Source organism: Ceratotherium simum, chromosome 3 (genome assembly GCF_057802395.1).
Source record: "Ceratotherium simum simum isolate JZ-2026a chromosome 3, ASM5780239v1, whole genome shotgun sequence".
Taxonomy (NCBI): domain Eukaryota; kingdom Metazoa; phylum Chordata; class Mammalia; order Perissodactyla; family Rhinocerotidae; genus Ceratotherium; species Ceratotherium simum.
In genome coordinates this window covers 38,457,507-38,477,396 of record NC_141902.1, presented here as the reverse complement: position 1 = coordinate 38,477,396, position 19,890 = coordinate 38,457,507, and the positions used below count along the sequence as shown (strand labels likewise).

The window sequence follows — 19,890 nt, the reverse complement described above, 5'->3', positions numbered from 1 at the left end:
TAAGTTTCAAATATCACCTGACTACCAAGAGAATACTTCTGTGAGGCCAGAGTAGAGGCAGGGAGACCAGCAGACAGACTGAGCAGTGGTCAAGAGACAAGAGTGCTGTGGCCCAGGTTTGCAGCACTGGAGATGGTGCCTAGAGGTCAGACTTCAAGTGTACTTGGGAGGAAGGGCTGACAAGGATGGATGGGTGTGAGTGATGAAGGGAGGAATTGAGGCTGATCGAAAGTGGGTCTGAACCAGTTACTGAGACTGGGAAGAGATCTTAATTGTCCTTAACCGATCACACCCTTTAAGATGCACTTAAATACATGAGTCAGCAGCTCAGGGGAGAGGTCCCACTGGAGATGTGGACTTGGGAGTCATCAGTTCTAGATGAATTTAGAGTTATGAGAATGGATAAGATCACCAGGGAAGAAAGCAGTTAGAGAAAAGAAGGCCAAGGAGAGAACTCTGGGGCACTCCTCATTTAGAGATTTGGCAGAGAAGAACCAGCAAAGGAGACGAGAAAGAAGTGCTAGTCAGGCAGGAGAAAACTCAGTATCAAAGAAGTCTAGAAAAGAAAGTGGTTTGAGCAGAAAGGAGTGTTCAGTCATGCCAAATGCTGCTGATTGACAGGTGAGGATAGAGATAGACCACAAGCTTTGTAAGATGCAGGGCATGGTGGCCTCAATAAGAGTAATTTCAGTGGAAAAGAACAGAGAAATTGGGCAGTAGGTGAAGGACATAGGGTCAGGAGAGGGTTTTTGTTTCTTTTTTTAAGATGGTTGATAGTAAGACTTGACTGCATGCCTTATGGAAATGAGCCAGCGGAGTGGGAGAAACTGGTGGAGGAGAGGGGAGCTCATTGCAGGAGTGTAGCCCGGGAAGAGGGAACGGGTTCCCAGCACAGATGGCAAGGCTGCCCTTAGGCGCAGCCTTTTGCTATAACAGGCGGAAGGCAGAGTAGGCAGGACAGGTGCAGGCTGGCTGGAGGGTTGGTGTGGAAAGATGAAGTAATTCTCAGCTGATTGCATCTATTTTTCCATGACCCATGAGGAAAAGTCATCAAGTGAGAGAAGGGAGCCAATTTGAGGTGAGAAGATACAAACTAACTGTCCTCAAAAATGGGAAAGTTAATGACTACTAAGGAAGTGTAGTAGAATCAAATGCTCATTTTATGATTTATGGTCGTAAATTTAAGTTCAGTTCAGTCAACAGAGTTAGCTGATTTTCTCCAGCCAGGGTTACACAGGTTAGGTATAGGCAAGGATTAAGCACAGAGCTGGGTTTAATCAGGCTTGGAGTTTTGCCAGGTGAGGGAGGGGAGCTGCAAGAAAGTGGAAATAGTGCCAGTCTTTGTAATCTAAGCTTGTAAGAAGGAAAGCAAGGGCAGCAGTGAGAAGAGAAAAGGACCAGTGGCCATACAATAACTATGAGTAACTGCCTCCTTTGTCTTGCTTTACCGTCAAGAGTAGTATCTCAACTGGAAGAGCTAATATTTTCTCTTTGAAATGTATCTAGAATGTTATCATACTGGTGAAATTTATTTAAATTTTATTGAAAATTTTAAAAATAATCAAATCTTGATAATTTCTTGGAGCACTTTATTCATTTTTTGCTATGTACTTGGAATTTAAAAAGGCAATTGATTTAATGAGCCTCTGGGCTGTACCAGCTATAAATAATTTAAAACATTTTACTTAGGGAAAACTTCAAACACATACAAAAGTACAGAGAATAGTGTAATGTACCCCCATGTATCTATCACCCAGTTTCAACAATTATCAACATTCTGCTGTTCCTACTTCATCTAGACCCCCGTCTTTTTCCTGCAGCATTTTATAGCAAATCCTAGGCATCATAACATTTCACCTGTAAGTACTTGGTATGTGTTACTAAAAAACAGAGAGAGAAACATAATCACAATACTATTATCATACCCAACAAAATTAACAGTAGCTTAATACAATACCTAGTCGAAGTTTAATTTTCTCCATCTCAAAAGTGTCTTTTTATTTTGGTTATAATAAAGCCTTGTATGGTCAAATTTGTCTGGGAAATAGTACCTCTCAACAAATATGTATCAGCACCAAGGATGTGCTAGATATTGTGTGCTAGGCAGGCGATGGGGTCTGTAGTGACAAACAGTGTACTACTCCACCTCTGTGACAACAAGGTGATTAATTGGCTACCCCAGATCAGCCACCTCAAGAGACAATGATGGGTGGGACTTTCAGAAAAAGATCTAACTTGCAATAGCTCTTCAGAGACCCAAATGGTTGTAGGCCTTAATGTTAGCCAGACTTCTGAACTCAGGTATGTGTCTACACTGTAACTTTCTTGCCACCCTCTGGTGCATTATTCCAGCACTGCCAAGAAGTGGTTGTAAATAATAAATAGTAATTATTCAGCATCTTCTATATAAAACATACTGCACTTAGTGCTGTAAAGACTTCCAAGGTGGATGGATGAGATCCCTGTTCAAGGAACTTAATTTTTAGTGGAGAAGATAACATATAGACACAAATAACCAGAGTACAAGGTGGAAGCCTGCAAGTGCTCAAAGAGAGTACTTGAAATTAAACTGCTTTAAAAGCACAGAGGGTTCCTGGGATTACTGGGGTGTTGGACCTGTGGTTAAAGGAATGAAGAGGAGGGGAAGAGGCGCCAAGACAATGATGACATTTCAGATGGACTGTGAAGAGTAATTGGAAATTATTCATGCAGATAAAGAAGAGGGAGAGAGAAAGGGATCTGAGGCCAAAGTTAGCACAGGCACAAAGATGGACAAAGGTACCAAGTGTTCAGGGACCAGTCCAGTTTGGATGCAGCCTTGGACAAAAAGATTCCAGCCAGCCTGCAAAAAGCCTAAGGGATTTAAGCTAAGGAATTAGGTTTTGCGGGCCGGCCGGTGGCTTAGCGGTTAAGTGCGCGCGCTCCGCTACTGGCGGCCTGGGGTTCGGATCCCGGGCGCGCACCGACGCACCGCTTCTCCTGCCATGCTGAGGTCGCGTCCCACATACAGCAACTAGAAGGATGTGCGGCTATGACATACAACCACCTTACTGGGGCTTTGGGGGAAAAAAAAAAGGAGGAGGATTGGTAATAGATGTTAGATCAGGGCCCGTCTTCCTCAGCAAAAAGAGGAGGATTAGCATGGATGTTAGCTCAGGGCTGATCTTCCTCACACAAATAAATAAATAAATAATTTTAAAAAAAAAGGAATTAGGCTTTGTTTATGAAATTGGGGAGCCATTAAACATTATAGCTCAGAAATATCTCCAAAGACACTCCTTTACCATTCAGCCCCAAGAGGTACCTGGGCACTATTATTTTGTTTAAACCATTTAAAAACATTTAAGATGGCTGATTTAGGCATTTGCTCAGTGTAAATCTCGAGTATTTGTTCTGCAATTAGTATTATGTGGGAAAACTCCACTAGAATCTAGTATAGAACCCCAATCCCAAATTGAATCCCCACATTCTCCCCCAGCGTTTTGCAGCCTCTGAGTCAAAGAACTTACCGGTTTTGAAACAGAACACTACTACAATAGTGGTCAATAAATGAACGCTCATAGTACATCAGGGCTGAGATATAAAAATTTATCCACAGGGGTGGTCCCCTAAAAGTGTTCCTTTCTTCCGGGTCCCCCAATAAAGTAGCAAGAGATTTTGGGCACTATTACAATTTACAGAAGTGTTATTGTTTGGAATTTTCCAGAAGCCAAGGCAATTATTTCCGCGACTGCCTAATAATTAATCGGCATTAGACACAGCATTCCTTGAGCTTTCTGCCTGCATTTCCTAACCGACGCCCTGGAAGTATCACAGAGTACTTCAATAAAACCGAACCAAACACACCCTTTCGGAGCCGAGGCCTATGTGAGCCCTCAGAAAAGTCAGCCTCAAAATAAAGTGAAAACTACGGCTCCCCTTCCTCGTTAACCAAATCTACCGGCCCAGGGCGGGCTCGGTCCCTTCCCACCGCGTCTCCCTAAAGCCGCTCATCCTACCCCTCCCGCAACCGGCCCACGCCATCGACCCCGTACCCTCAGGTTAGCCCGGAGGCCCAGACTCTTGGCCAAGTTCTGCAGGTCACTGTACTTGAAGGAGTCCAGCTCCTCCAGGGAAGGGACGGTCATCGCGATCTGTAATCCAGGCGACCACGCAGACGATCGACACTCCAACCTCAGCAGCGCCGTTCAAATCTCTGGCGCCACTATAAGCGTTGACCAAGCCGAATTTTATAGACAGTTTAAATTAAGGGTGCTGCACTTCCATTGGTTAAAAATGCCTCGAAGGCGGGGTTTCCTGGTGTTGACCAATAGAAAGGCTGATTCCCCTTAGTCGCATGTTCTTCCCCACCCCTCACCAACACGTAGGCGTCGAAGGGCGTGTCCAGGCAACGAATGCGCCGCAGAGCCCCGGCTCACGATGTCCAATGAGGACGGAGGAACCGTGCCTGGGGCGGGGCCCGGTGCGTGTTCGAAACGGAGGCGCGGCTGCGGGAAAATGGCGGCTCGGCCGCGGCGGCATCGCTCGCGCTATGCAGTGTTGCCGCGGGGTGACTTTTGCGATAGCGCTAAGAAGGCGATTGATGAACCTTCTTTAACGACTTCCATGGAGTGGGACACGCAGGTGGTGAAGGGGTCCTCGCCGCTCGGCCCTGTAGGGCTGGGGGCGGAGGAGCTGCCATCCAGCCCGCGGTTGCCGTCGTGGCTGCAGCCCGAGAGGTGCGCCGTGTTCCAGTGCGCTCAGTGCCACGCCGTGCTGGCTGACACGGTGCACCTCGCCTGGGACCTGTCGCGGTCCCTAGGGGCCGTGGTCTTCTCCAGTGAGTGGGGACGGCGTCTGGGGAGGGCCCCGAGAGGGTGTTCCAGCTTTCTCACCGGGTGGCCGAGAGCCAGCTGGGGAAGAAAACTGGGTGAAGATTTGGAAGGAAATGAACCCCTTTGCCGGGATTTTCTTGATTTTTGTGGCCATGATGAGTCTGTCTGAAGGGGGAAGGCTTTCCCTTTCAAGGCCTCACAGGTACTCATTCTGACCCGTGTTTGTTTTCCTAGGAGTCACAAATAACGTGGTTTTGGAAGCTCCCTTCCTAGTTGGCATTGAAGGTGTGCTCGAAGGCAGGTACGTACTGAGAATTTTCGATCTGAGAATTCCCTATCGGTCTCTAGTCCCTGACTTATTGAGACTGAGGAGTGTGGAACCGACATGCAGGAGGAGAAAATAGCTTGTTCTTATCTTGCGCTAGAAGAAGTTGATTCCATCCATACAGTGTATGCTAAGGATGCTCGTTTTACCTGCTTGAGTCTTGTACGAACTTGAGGTATTAATGCATTGGAAAAGTGGTATTTATGTGTTGATTTTAGAATCTTTCTGAGGGTCACATTTCCCTAGTGGCTTGTGCAAGTGAAGTGAGGCTAAGAAACATCTGCCTAGTAGGGGAAAAAGGAGAAAATTACCTTTGGGTGTATAGTGAGAATCAATTACTACAGACTACCATCCTTTGAGATAACTAGGACTTATAAGTTTACATTTAACCTGGAGTTTGTAATAAGCTATGGCAGGACTAACTCTGCTGTAACCCTGGAAACTGGGGAAAAACACAAGTTGAGTGTTACATACTTGAATACTGCCTGGTGAACTTTGCATCTTGCCTGTACTATGATTTACAAGTGACAACAAGGTACTCAGTGAATTTAGTATTACAAGGCTCTTCAATTTTGGCTGTTGGCTTTAACAGCAAGACGGTTTATTCTGACCACAGTTGGGTCAGTTTTAGGGTTAATGTATAGGAATTCTTGGTTGCTTTACTCAGTAACCAGGAAGCGTTCTGCAGCTCCTCTCTCCCAACTGAAAGACACTAACTCCCTATCCTTATGGAAGTGTCCTCTTCCCACCCCAAGTGAACAGAGAGGGAAGGAATAGTGGCCTGCTTGGAACTAGGTCATTTGGGGCCAGAGGCAGAAGCTCTCTGAACATCTGCTTAGAGAGGAGGATAATGCCTCTAGACCTGTGCTGTCCAGTACTGTAACCATTAGCCACATGTAGCTATTGAGCACTTAAGATGTGGCCATTCTGAATTGAGATATGCTGTGAGTGCAAAATATGCACTGGATTTTGAAGACTTGGTACAAAAAAATTAATAATTTTAAAATATTGATTACATGTTGAAATGATATTTTTGATATATTGGGTAGCATCAAATATATTAAAACTAATTTCATCTGTTTCTTTAAAATTTTTTTTTTTAACGAGACCAATAGAAAATTTAAAAATACTTATGTGGCTCACATTATATTCCTATTGGACAATACTGATCTAGATGGTTTATAAAACACTGGAGGAAAAGTCCCATGTGTTTGTGTATTTTTGGAATAAGGAGAACCATGGGACTTGGCAGGAAGAGATTTATTACCAGGAATTGGCTATGCAGTTATGGAGGGTGAAAAGTCCCAAGAGCTGGAGACACAGGAGAACCAATGGTTTAGTTCTAGTCCAAGTCCATAGGCCAGGAGAACCAAAGATGTAAGTTGCAGTCCAAAAGCCAGCAGGCTCAAGATCTAAGAAGAGGCGACGTTTCAGTTCAGGTCCAAAGGCAGGAAAAAAGACCAATGTCCCAGCTCAAGGCAGTCAGGCAGAAGGAGTTCCCCCTTACTCATGAGAGAGTCAGCCTTTTTGTTGTATTCAGGCCTTTCACTGAGTAGGTGAGGGCCACCCACATTAGCGAGGGCTATCTGCTTTACTCAGTCTACTGATTCAAATGTTAATCTCATTAAAAAACACCCTCACAAACACATTCATAATGATGTTGGACAAAATAACTGGGCACCCTGTGGCCCAGTAAAATTGACACATAAAATTTAACCATCAGTTGTTAACTTGGCTCCCATATGCATCTCCTAAAACCATACTTAATCTCCAAATAAAGACAATAACAAGGTCATAATTCTGCCTAACATGTTACAAGAATCCTGCGTACAACTGAAAATGCACTAACCCCTTCTCCAGAAAAGGAGGTAAAGTCTTTAAGTGAAGTTTACTTTTCTCTTTGATATCTCATAACTTAAATTCCATGATGTAAAATTACCAATACTTAAATACGATGATATAAAGACGATATAGCTTATGTTACATGATGAGGGAATAAGAGAGGAAAGAAAACAGATATTTGCTAAGAGAGAGAAGAAAGCAGAAGGAAGAAAACAGATAAACACACATATACACACCAACATATTTATAACAAAATAGGGAGGAAATATGACAGTTACAGTCCTCGGTTCTGTAACTCGTCCCGTGCTCATAGCTGGTATTTATAACTACCTTCTTCCACTGCCTGTTCTGTATTCCCTTTGCCTTCAGCAAGCACTCAGCTGATCATAGTTATTTACCTGGTGTGGTGATGCAAACCATTCTCCAAGGCCATTAGACTAATCTGCAATGAAATCGTTGTTTTGTATTGCATGCGTAAGCATAATTTTGTGATTTCTTTACATTTTGCTCTGTGCCATATATTAGTTTCTATATTTGTCTGTAGGTACTGTGCTTTGTCTGATCTAATTAATTCCTAGATAGGAATTAATTCAAATTAATATAACTTTATTTCATGGCTTGCTTTTTGGTTACCATATTCACAAAAATGTGAATTTTTGTGATTAAGTAATATACCAATAAATTTAGTATGTTTTGTTGCTTGGTCTTTTTTAGTATCCATTGACATGAATCTGTTTCTTTTTAGCCATGTAATTTTTATACTCTAATAGAATTTTAATGCATAGCATATTATGTTTATACAAGTAGTTTTTCCCTTACCACACCACTTTATTTTTTTGTGAGGAAGATTAGCCCTGAGCTAACATCCGATGCCAATCCTCCTCTTTTTGCTGAGGACGATTGGCCCTGGACTAACATCTGTGTCCATCTTCCTCTACTTTTTATGGGACGCCACCACAGCATGGCTTGACGAGCGGTGCGTCAGTGCGCTCCCGGGATCCGAACCCACGAACCCCGGGCCACTGAAGCGGAGCGCACGCATTTAACCACTATGCCACCTGGCCGGCTTCACCACACCACTTTAAAATTGCTTTCAGTACATGTGTGATGAAACATAGTTAATTTTTTCTTAAAACATTTCTTTGTAATATTTGGATATGTTCTATATAGCAGCAAGTGACTGGTAAGTGACTTACCCAAGTGTATAACTAGAATTAAAATCAACATTTCCTTTTTTTTTTTTTTTAATTTTATTTATTTATTTTTCCCCCAAAGCCCCAGTAGATAGTTGTATGTCATAGCTGCACATCCTTCTAGTTGCCGTATGTGGGATGCGGCCTCAGCATGGCCTGACAAGCGGTGCGTCGGTGCGCGGGGATCTGAACCCGGGCCACCAGTAGCGGAGCACGCACACTTAACCGCTAAGCCACGGGCCGGCCAAAAATCAACATTTTCTGATTCCTCATCCAGTAATCTTTCAGAGGATAAAGGAAAAGAAAATAGATGGCTTGCTAGGGTAATAGGATTCCTTTTCTTCTCTTTCTTTTGCATATTTTCTGGGGAATTTTTTTTTTTTTTTTTTTTTAAGATTTTATTTATTTATTTTTTCCCTCCAAAGCCCCAGTAGATAGTTGTATGTCATAGCTGCACATCCTTCCAGTTGCTGTATGTGGGACACGGCCTCAGCATGGCCGGAGAAGCAGTGTGTCGGTGCGTGCCCAGGATCCAAACCCGGGCCACCAGCAGCGGAGCGCACGCACTTAACCGCTAAGCCACGGGGCCGGCCCTCTGGGGAATTTTTTAAGTTAATTTTTTGTTATATCTGCAAAAGAAAAATCCTGCTGTGAGTTCTATTAATAAATTGTTTAGTAAGCTTCAATCAACTTGATTATTTTACTTCAACTGGAAATTGGCTTAATGGTAGCTTATTTATATGGTCATGCGTAGTTTTATAGTTTAACTGTTAATCTGATTAGTTAGCTCTTTTTCTGCTTTTCAAATGTAAATTACTTTTCTCTATTGAGGTGACAGTCGTACATCCATGATTGCTTTTGTGGCCAGAATCCACAAAGGTATCTATCTAGGATGTAACTATATTAAAATCTGAGTTAACCTTTCTTGAATGTGACATTTCTTCAGTCTCATTCCTATTATAAGCATAGTTTTTAGGAGTGCTTCCAGAGACTGAATATTTTGTCTTTGTTCTCTGATTTTCTTTCTAACCCATATTCTGGTTTTATCCCCAGCACTTATAACCTTTTATTCTGTAGCTCCTGTGGGATTCCCATTGGTTTCCATCTGTATTCTACCCATGCTGCCCTAGCTGCCTTGAGAGGTCACTTCTGCCTTTCCAGTGACAAAATGCTGTGGTGAGTGGACTTAGATATTCTGTTTTTTGTTTTTTTTTAATAATTATGTATTTATTTCTGTGGGGTTTTTTTTTTTTTTTGGTGAGGAGGATTGGCTCTGAGCTAACATCTGTTGCCAATCTTCCTCTTTTTGCTGAAGAAGACCAGCCCTGAGCCAACATCTGTGCCCATATTCCTCTATTGTTTTTATACGTGGCATGCCTGCCACAGCATAGCTTGACGAGTGGTGTGTCCGTCCGTGCCTGGCATCCGAACCTGCGAACCCCGGGCCACCGAAGTGGAGCCATGTGAACTTAACCATTATGCCACCCTGCCGGTCCCTAGATATTCTTTATCGAATAAATTTTAAAAGATCTTCCAGAAAGGGCAGAATGTTTATACCAAAGAAGATGCTAAAGTCAGGCATTGTCTCTTGCAAAAAAGATGGCAGTGGGACCAAAATATGATCTCATAACATTATGATCATTTTCGATGTCTTATAATCATACCATGTCTTAATAATCATACTGTGGAACAATTGAGACGATACTCTTTCATTATAAAAACTTCTGGAAGGTAAGCTTTTGCAAAATAATGTAGTAGACACTTTTTGGGTTTGTGCCCAGCTCCTGTCTCCATCCCACAGGGTGGGGCCTTGTGGCCATGTTTGTATCATGTGTGATGCCACTCCCAGGTGATGGTACCAAGAATGGATACCTGACCTAAGCTAAGCCAGTGAGGCTTTCTCCCCTAGGAATTTGAAATAAAGACCCAGAGACATTGGTTATTTGTAGATGGTCTGGTGCTGAAGTTGGGAAGTAAAAGCTCTATCTCGGTTTAGGGTAGCTATTTTCTGTTATGCATGTAGATGCAGAAAAAGAAGAATGAAGAAGATACACAAAGAAGAGTAAAAAATAATGATCAGGGGCCAGCCCAGTGGCGCAGCGGTTAAGTGTGCGCACTCTGCTTCAGGGGCCTGGGGTTTGCAGGGTCGGATCCCGGGCGCACACCAATGCACCGCTTGTCAAGCCATGCTGTGGCAGCATCCCACATAAAGTAGAGGAAAATGGGCATGGATGTTAGCCCAAGGCCAGTCTTCCTCAGCAAAAAAGAGGAGGATTGGCATCGGATGTTAGCTCAGGGCTGATCTTCCTCACAAAAAACAAACAAAAAAAAACCCAAAACCAACCAACCAACCAACCAAACAAAATAATGATCATGTGGCCTCATAGAGTCAGAAAAAATACCCTACTGGCTGTTCCTTCTTGTGAATTACTTGGGATATTTCTTTTTTTTTTTTTTTTTTTTTTTTTTTTTAAAGATTTTATTTATTTTATTTTTTCCCTCCAAAGCCCCAGTAGATAGTTGTATGTCATAGCTGCACATCCTTCTAGTTGCTGTATGTGGGACTCGGCCTCAGGATGGACGGAGAAGTGGTGCCTCGATGCGCACCCGGGATCCGAACCCGGGCCACCAGCATTGCAGCGCGCGCACTTAACCACCAAGCCACAGGGCCGGCCCCTCTTGGGATATTTCTTCATCTTCCTAGTAAATTCTACATTTTACTTAGGCTTTTTTGTTTATTACAACAAACTGAAACATCCAACAAAGTCTTTTCTTGACCATTAAAAACAAAAATTGCCATTGATGACCTAGTTTGTGCCAGGAATTTTGCACATCTCACTGAGTTCTTCATAGAAGAAAACTGGTGCTCAGAGAGTGGAGGAGTTGAGATTTGAATCCATGTTTTAACTCCAAAGCTCATTTTCCTTTCATAAAACAAAGTTTCCTTTTTCTCATTTAATATGCTAAGATAGGTGTTTCTAGCTGAGTTATGGATGACTAAACAAACTTATAAATAAAGACCATCCTTTACCATGAGGTTGTTCAGTGTGCATTAGGTATACCATTTGTTCTTCAATGCAAATTTTCAACAGGAAATATATACTTAGATGGATTGATATTTTACTCTCAATATCTAGTTTCTTCTTAAATAATTTTATTTAGAATTAAGTTTAAAGAGGAGGAGAAAAGTATGTCTAAATGTGTGCTATTAGTAACCTCAGATCTTTTTTAGAAACAGTTATAAGTAATTGTTCCAGCAGAGCTATAATTGAGTTTTTGCTTAAGGAAGTAAGCTTTTAGTGACAAAAATTTTTAATATAAATTTGAAAAGTATTATGGGATTTTAAGTAATTTCTTAATCTTTAAAATGAGGAATTGGACTCAAAGGTCAGTATATTCTTCTCGATTAAGTAGAAATTAGGAAAGTATAGGTAGCATGAGTCTCGGAAGATAATAAATCTATGTCTAGGGGGCCGGCCCAGTGGCGTAGTGGTTAAGTTCACGGGCTCCGCTTCCGCGGCCTGGGGTTCGCTGGTTCGGATCCTGGGCACAGACCTACGCACCGCTCATCAAGCCCATGCTGCAGCAGCATCCCACATATAAAGTAGAGGAAGATGGGCACGGATGTTAGCTCAGGGCCAATCGTCCTCAGCAAAAAGAGGAGGATTGGCAACATATGTTAGCTCAAGGCCAGTCTTCCTCACACACAAAAAGTCTATGTCTATGTGTATCAGTTAGAATGAATTTGGTTGCTAGGAACAGAAAACCTGACTAACAGTGGCTTTAATAAGTAAGGAGTAGGGGCAGATGGCCACTCCAGGAGTCTTCTAGTGGCTCAGCCATGACAGGGCTCTGGGTCAGCATCTCTGGTTCTCTTGGCCTTTTCCTCTTGGATGCAAGATGGTTGCTGCAATTATAAGCGTTACATCCATATATAGTAGCATCTCCACCTGGAAGGAAAAGGATATGGGAAGTGTGGGAACACAGGGAATGGTCTCCTTTTATCAGCAAAAATTTCCTTATTATTGGCCAGATCTATGTCACATGATCGCCAAGCTGGGAAAGCAAATATGTGACAATTGCTGCAGTTGGCTTAACACAGTTATGATTCATCTCCTAGGACTGGCCACATGGCTGCCCTAAACAATATCTGGATTCTGTTAGCAAGAAAGAAGTGAGGAATGGCTACCTAGTAGGCAACCAACAGTATTTGTCACAGTGTGGTTACTTTCCTTCTAACTGTGCTACAAGATCTGCTGGTGGAGTGTGAAGCTTAAACTCATCACGATTATTCATATGACCCTAGTTTTTGTCTTCAGTTTGTCCTGGGATAATTTTGTCTCATTTATTCCTGGCTGGCAAGGGGTGGGATGAGGCACCGAGTCTCTCTGATGATTTGTTAATGGAGAATTTGTTTTTCCTAGAAAATACATTATGAATTTTGAAATGGAAATTGGTAGGAAGGCAGTCTTTGCTTGACAGATACTGCTTTAGAAGGCAAGTTTGGTTCATTGATAATCTTAACTGTGGTATGGTACTAATATTTTTTCTCCCTATTTTCTCTCTAGCTATCTCTTAAAAACAAAAGCCATAGTAAATGCATCTGAGATGGATATCTACAACGTACCACTACCAGAAAAGGTTGCAGAGGTAAGATTTCATGATGGTTTTGTTTCCTTTAATACAGACAACTCCTGATAATTTGTACCAATGAACTTGGGAGCGCTTAAATGGTGTGGCACTCCGATAATCCTTTATACTTGGTTTAGCATTCCTTATGGAGTTTATGACACAAAGCAAAATATTGAAGCCAAATTGTAAGGTCTAGTTCAGGAGGAGGCGGAAAGCTCTCTGCTCCTGCATTCCTATACTCTCCTCTCTGTGCTGGGAGGGGACACCGGCATCTTTCATAGATCTGTCCACTTTGCAAGCACCTTATGCTTAGGTGTCTGAGAGGAAAGAGTGGTAAAACGATCATTAAGAATTCTGTTTAGGGCCGGCCCCATGGCTTAGCGGTTAAGTGCGTGCGCTCCGATGCTGGCGGCCCGGGTTCGGATCTGGGGCGCTCACAGACGCACCGCTTCTCTGGCCATGCTGAGGCCGTGTCCCACATACAGCAACTAGAAGGATGTGCAGCTATGACATACAACTATCTACTGGGGTTTTGGGGGGGGAATAAATAAATAAATAAAATCTAAAAAAAAAGAAAAAAAGAATTCCTGTTTAAATGGGTTTTACTAGTGGTTGATGGTTTTGAGGTGAAGAAAGCAACTTTGTTTTGGTAGCCTGCTGACTCATTCTGAGTGGAAATTCGGCTATAACTTTACTACCCTCGGAAGAACAAACTTAGAATTTACTGTTGGTTTTGTTTTTAGTAGCATTAATATATATATATTTTTTTTTGTGAGGAAGATCAGCCCTGAGCTAACCTCCATGCTAATCCTCCTCTTTTTGCTGAGGAAGACCGGCTCTGAGCTAACATCTATTGCCAATCCTCCTCCTTTTTTTTTTCCCCCCAAAGCCCCGGTAGATAGTTGTATGTCATAGTTGCACATCCTTCTAGTTGCTGTATGTGGGACGCGGCCTCAGCATGGCCGGAGAAGTGGTGTGTCGGTGCGCACCCAGGATCTGAACCTGGGCCACCAGTAGTGGAGCGCGCGCACTTAACCTCTAAGCCACAGGGCCAGCCCAGCATTAATAATTTATTCCTTGCTAATTAAACATTTAATAACCAGTGACATTTATTTTTCAAAGTTTAAGTACCTTTTAGGACAGGGGAATGGTGATTTTTTTTTTTTTTTTCCCCATAATTAACTAAGCTCATGAAACCATGTTCTAAGCCAGGAGTTGGCAAACATTTTCTGTAAAGGACCAGATGACAAATATTTTAAGCTTTGTGACCTTTCAGTCTCAACTACTCAACTCTGCCATTGTAGTGCAAAAGCAGCCATATAAACAAATGGGTGTGGCTGTGTTACAGTAAAATTTTATTTACAAAAATGGGGAGCAGGCTATCCTGCAGTCCATAGTTTGCCAATCCTTGCTCTAAACAACTAAGTTGATTAGGGGGAGTCAGTAAATATTGTGATTAAAAATAATTGGTACGGGAGATAACTTTCAGAATGGTGTCCTGAGGAGCCCCATGGACTCCCCTCCTCAGCAAAACAGCCATAACTGGAGAAAATTATAAAGAAAACAACCATCTTAAGTCTATGGAAATTTTCCATAAGGCATAAAGCAAATGAAGAGACATTTATTCAAGAAAATCTACTAAACCTTAGTAAGAACAGGAAGCCTGTGGCATTTGAGCCACAACTTGCTCCCTCCCTCCCGTGTCCCTCCAGCTCAGAGGGAGGGAGGCTCCAACTGGGAAGATATAGCCAAGAACACAGGGATCTTTGTCCCCCCAGCTACCAGTGGAGGGCTGTGTTATCTTCCTAGGAGGGGGAGTCTACCAGCATCTCTCATCAGAAGCTCTATTCCAGGCAAGAACAGCCATTTGTAGTGTACAGGCTCTACCACAGGCATAGTAGGCTAAGAGTACTGGGAATCCATTCACACTTGCCCCCCTTGCTCAGAGGGCAGAGGTTTCATGCTAGCAAAGGCAAGCTGAGAAGAGCAGAAGCTACCATCTCTGCCCAGCACCCTGCTTGTAAAAGGGGTGTCATCCTGAGAGACACCACCCCCACGCCCAGCTTGGGAGCCCAGGTTAAGAGGCATATTGTAAAAACAGAGCTCTGAAGCTCTCCCAAAGGAACTGACATTATTTGAAACAGTGTAGGGATGCTCCAGTCTAAGGGCGCTGCCCAAAACAATGGAGATTTTGGTGGTAAGCAATTAAGAGGAAGCTAGTAGTTCCATGAGAGCAACAAGCTAAACCACAGACTAGTTAGAAGTTTATAAGAGATAATCAGAGAGTTAAACAACTAAGAAGAGCCCTCCTGGAGTTGGAACAAAAAAAGACTGGCCTCAAAGACCACCCCTACGAAGGAGTCTGAATTTAATTGGAGTAGACTGTGGAGCAGTTTATGTCTCAGGGCATTGTCAAAAACAATAGAGCAATCAGCCAGCAGTTAGTGGAGGCTAACAGCTGGGTGTGATACCAACAGAGGCAGACAGCTTACACAGAGATCAGGGAAAGAGTCAAAAGAGAGCCCTGCTAAAACCACTGTCATCCAGGGTGACTGTGTATGCCCTAGGCTGTGTCCTCTGAGGAGTGACATCAGAGGCTGCACACTGTGAGGAAAATAGATAGCAACAGAAGTCTAGCTAACTCACCAAACAGATAAACAGACAATAACCAGAAGGGTCGGGGGTTTACTATCCAGAGTTGCTACAATATATTATCTAAAATGTCTAGTTTTCAATAAAAAATTAGGAGACATAACACAGGATTAAAAACAGGCATCAGAAACTGCCTTTGAAAGGCCCAGCTGTTGGACTTAGCAGACAAAGCCTTCAAAGCAGCTATTATAAATATGTCTAAAAACTTTAGCTTAGTTTTGAAGACCGTTAGCAGAATATTAAAGAAAGAAAGGCATTTGTTACCGTGAACAAAGAGTTAGAAAAAAAAAGTTAGATTCTTGCCACTGGAAAAGGAGGGGAAGACTAGTTGATGTTTCTGTGTCCATAGGCTCTCTTACCTTGCTTTATTCTTGCCTTCCTTCCCAATTTTTGGAGTTTAAACCTGATGATAAGGGGTAGGAGGGAGGGAGGTGGGAAGCAGTGATGCTCAGCAGTGGTTCTTTTTTCACATGAAACTGTATATCTGAGGATCTTATCGTGCTCTATCTAGGTTTATTGTATAAAGTTCTTTCAGAAAGAGAACAAATGTGTTCATGAAATGTGTTGTGACATTGCCAGCTCCCAATCACTAGCTTAAATTTGAAGTGGCTTCTAGAACCAGCAAATAGAGTTAAGCTTAAGATGCACTGATATCTACATATTTCTCTTCCCAGCTAAAAGAGAAGATAATGTTGACGCATACTCGCTTAAATTCACTGATGAAAATTCTGAAGGAAGTGACTCTAAACCAGTCCAAGCCAGAAAATTGATCCAACCAAAGCTTGTTATCAGGGTCAGGCTTTACTGCTGTCTTCAACAACAGGTGCTTTTTGATCATTTCTCAAGAAAGATCGACTTAAAGAATGGATGGGGGCCGGCCCTGTGGCTTGGTGGTTAAGTGCGCGCGCTGCGATGCTGGTGGCCCGGGTTCGGATCCCGGGTGCGCATCGAGGCGCCGCTTCTCCGTTCATTCTGGGGCCGAGTCCCACATGCAGCAACTAGAAGGATGTGCAGCTACGACATACAACTATCCACTGGGGCTTTGGGGGGAAAAAATAAAATAAATAAAATCTAAAAAAAAAAATAAATAAAGAATGGACGGGAAATATGGTTTATTATGTTTATCTCTAGACTGATTCTCCAAATGGTTTGTGAAGCTATTTCTAGAAGATGAGAAACTAAGGAGACTTCTGTCCAGGTTTCGTAGCTGTTTGCCTTAAGAACTTATTTTAGCTTCTTATCAAGTTTATAATACTTATTTCTGGAAACATCTTCGACTGCAAATTTAAGGATTAAAAGGCAGTGTCCAGGGCCGGCCCCGTGGCTTAGCGGTTGGGTGCGTGCGCTCCGCTACTGGCGGCCCGGGGTTCGGGTCCTGGGCATGCACCGACGCACTGCTTCTCCGGGCATGCTGAGGCCGCGTCCCACATACAGCAACTGGAAGGATGTGCAGCTATGACATACAACTATCTACTGGGGCTTTGGGGGAAAAATAAATAAAAAAAAAAAAAGGCCGTGTCCCATGAGTGCTCTGATCTAAAGATGCATGGTTGGTCCGAAAAGAGAGTTGTACTTAGTGTTACTACTGTTATTCCTACGTGGAGCAGTTGTTGTATGAATACTGAGAAGTCATTTTTTTCTTATGTTAAACAGAGGTACATACATATTCTGTAGGTAATATTCAATAAGTTGACTGGATAATATACAATTTATCTTTCTCTTTTTAGTTGCAAACTGAGCTTAACAGGGTAATAATGAAAGGAATGATAAAACATCAAACGTTCACTGAAATGCTGTTTTCTCATATTTTGCTTTATGTAGCACTTTGGGTCAGTAGCTTATCATATTATTTAATAAATATAACATATGCTAGCTGCTGGGGATAAAAGGTAAGCAGAAAGAGCCACTCTTCTATGATCACCGAGTTTATAGTCTTGTCAGAGATGGACATTCAAAGAAGCACATGAAGACATGTAGAATTACGACCGTAGTAAGGGTTTGGAAGAAAAGGGACATGGAGCTACAAGCACTACAGCAGGGAACCGACCTGCTCTGAGGGTCAGGGGAGGCCTCTCTAAGGAGGCGAAGTGTCAGCAGTGGGTGGAAAGATGAGTAGGAGTTAACGGTGATGAAGGGAACAGCCTCTGAACAGCCTCTGCAAAGGCTTTGTGAGACCCTTAAAAGAAGGCCTGCAGGAGTTGCAACACTGACCAGAAACCGGAGGGTGAAGGTCTTACTGGTCCTAAAGGATGTTTGTTTTATCCGAAGAACAATGGGAAGCCCTTGAAGAATTTTAAAGGAGGCGGCTTATGACAGGATCAAATTTTCTTTTTTAAAAACTCATGGTTGTCCTGTGGAGAATGGGTGGGAGGGACTGGCACTAGCACAATCAAGAGATGATCTAGCCAAGTGGCAGTGCATAGAGAAGTTAACTTGGTTCAGGTGAGCTAGCAGACTTTTAAAGCAGCTTATTTCCATTTTATACTGCATAAAGGGTATTTTCCTTTAAAATATTTCAAACTGGAGAAAATTCTGATTTGCTTACTGCTTTTAGGTTGCAAATTTTGGTTCTATAAGCAGGGGTGAAGCCTCTGGCAACAAACAGTACCAGAAGAGTTCTTAGTTACTTTCTGCTCCTAAAGAATGGGACCAAATAAAGTAATGCTATGTTGAATCATCCTGGGGTTTTTATTGTTTGTGGCTATGTCTGCCTCAACGTATTTCCTTTCTTTATCTAAATTAAAAAACTTATGTAAGAAAACAAAAACAAAAACCTTATGTAGCTATTTTCCTTAACCTCTGGATTTGCCCTTTTGGTAGGGACTTTCAATAGAAAATCAAATGCTTGAACTTGACATCAAATTAAGCTGGCTGGTTTTAAATAGATTTTTTTTTCCCCTCCAAATACAAATTACATGCTAACTCTAGAAAAAAATTCAGATACAGATGTGTGACAAAATAAAGAGTGAAAGTATACCTCCCTTTCCATTTTTGAGAGGCACGGTACAGCATGCTGGGAAGTGAGCAGCCTCTGGAGCCAAACTATTTGTATTCAGATTGTGGTTTGGGTACTTAGCCATGAACTTGAAGAGTTTACTTAAACTCTTCTTGTAAAATAGTTATTAAAAATAACTAGGGCTAGAATGAGGATTAAATGAGTTCATGAATACATCTAATGTAATGAGAGCAGTGCTTAGCATGTAAATAGTGCTCAATAAATACTGGCTATTGTAACCTTCATGCACGTGGATATACACCTATAGACATAGAGGCAATTATATTTTCCATATTCTGCAACCTGCTTTTTGCACAAATGTCATGGACAACGTTCTATACCAGCCCATACACAAACACATGTGAATATATCAAAATTTAACCATTCTTGTATTGGATCTTTGTACATATCTTTGCATATCTGTACTGATACTTCTGTAGGAGTGACTCTTAAAGTGGGACAGAGTCAAAGGGCATGTACATTTACAATTTTGATGTTATGCCTTCCATAAATGTTATACTAATTAATACAAATGGCTGACTTTTTTAACAAGCTTTAGGTGGTATAAGAGCTCCTCTGGAAGTCTGACAAACATCACTGAGAGACTGGCTGATATTAACAAATTCTAAGACTACTTTACTACAGTTTGATACCATTTAAGCATTGTATATATGTTGAATAAAAGTATTTTCAAAATTCCATGTACTTATAAGAACAATAAAATTGCATAGTAAATGTCCCCAAGTTGTAAACTTTTGAGCTCCTTAATTAATGGCAGAAACATGTCCATTTTTGTAACCCTAACATCTAGCACAGTGCCTCGGAGTAGAGTGTATCATTAAGTGTGTGTTAAATGAATAGTCTCATAAATCAAAGGCACTACATTAGTAGTCACACCACAAAAACCACATAGCTTTTGTTCTTCTCCATTTGACAATAGCCAATCCCAAAGAAGTTTGTAATGTCTACTTTCTTTAACCTCGAAAAAAACTCCTTTCCTTTCCCTGAATCAAGAGAAGGATCTCTTAATTATAGTGTTAAAACCTCTTTAGTTAACTCAGCCATTTAAATGTTACATATAAAAGCATCTTTAATGCTTTATATATTTCAGATAGGAAAGAGTCCCTGCAATAGTTGTATAATTCTTGTCCTTAGCTCACTATTTCCTTACCAGAAACTAAACATTCATTTGCTCATAGACCTAGCTTAAGGTTGGTCCTGAATGTAAAACAGGAATGGCGTAAGTTTACATGGGATGCATCTTTCTTCAGATGGCTACCCAGAAGTTCCCTTGGACTACACCAGAAACTGCCACCACTCTATCAAGAAACCCAGGTCCTTTGTCTTTTTTGACGTCTGGAACCTACCTCAGCACAGGTCTGTGGATAGGCCCCTTCTCCAATCTCCGTAATTTACTGTGTTATTAGAAATTACCCA

General features: G+C 42.1%; 2 protein-coding genes across 4 annotated transcripts in view; one reads left to right on the top strand and one right to left on the bottom strand.

Moving 5' to 3' along the window:
* NUSAP1 (nucleolar and spindle associated protein 1) overlaps nt 1-4,195 on the bottom strand; it is a 28,999-nt gene extending 24,804 nt beyond the window's left edge. For both annotated transcript variants that reach the window (XM_087425401.1, XM_087425407.1), the window contains exon 1: nt 4,035-4,195. In XM_087425401.1, the coding sequence (XP_087281527.1) occupies nt 4,035-4,127 (93 nt within the window). In that variant the 5' untranslated portion in view covers nt 4,128-4,195. The remainder of the gene's footprint in view (nt 1-4,034) is intronic.
* Nucleotides 4,196-4,419: 224 nt separating this feature from the next.
* Nucleotides 4,420-19,193, top strand: OIP5 (Opa interacting protein 5). Of its 2 annotated transcripts, none has more exons than XM_004421437.3 (5): nt 4,420-4,819; nt 5,049-5,115; nt 9,228-9,350; nt 12,743-12,824; nt 16,133-19,191. In XM_004421437.3, the coding sequence occupies exons 1-5, from the start codon at nt 4,420-4,422 to the stop codon at nt 16,226-16,228; spliced, it is 768 nt and encodes a 255-aa protein (XP_004421494.2). In that variant the 3' UTR covers nt 16,229-19,191. The 2 variants fall into 2 exon arrangements, with proteins under 2 accessions (XP_004421494.2, XP_087281515.1); XM_087425389.1 differs by having other exon boundaries at nt 4,468-4,819; nt 9,252-9,350; nt 16,133-19,193.
* The last annotated feature ends 697 nt before the right edge of the window (nt 19,194-19,890 follow it).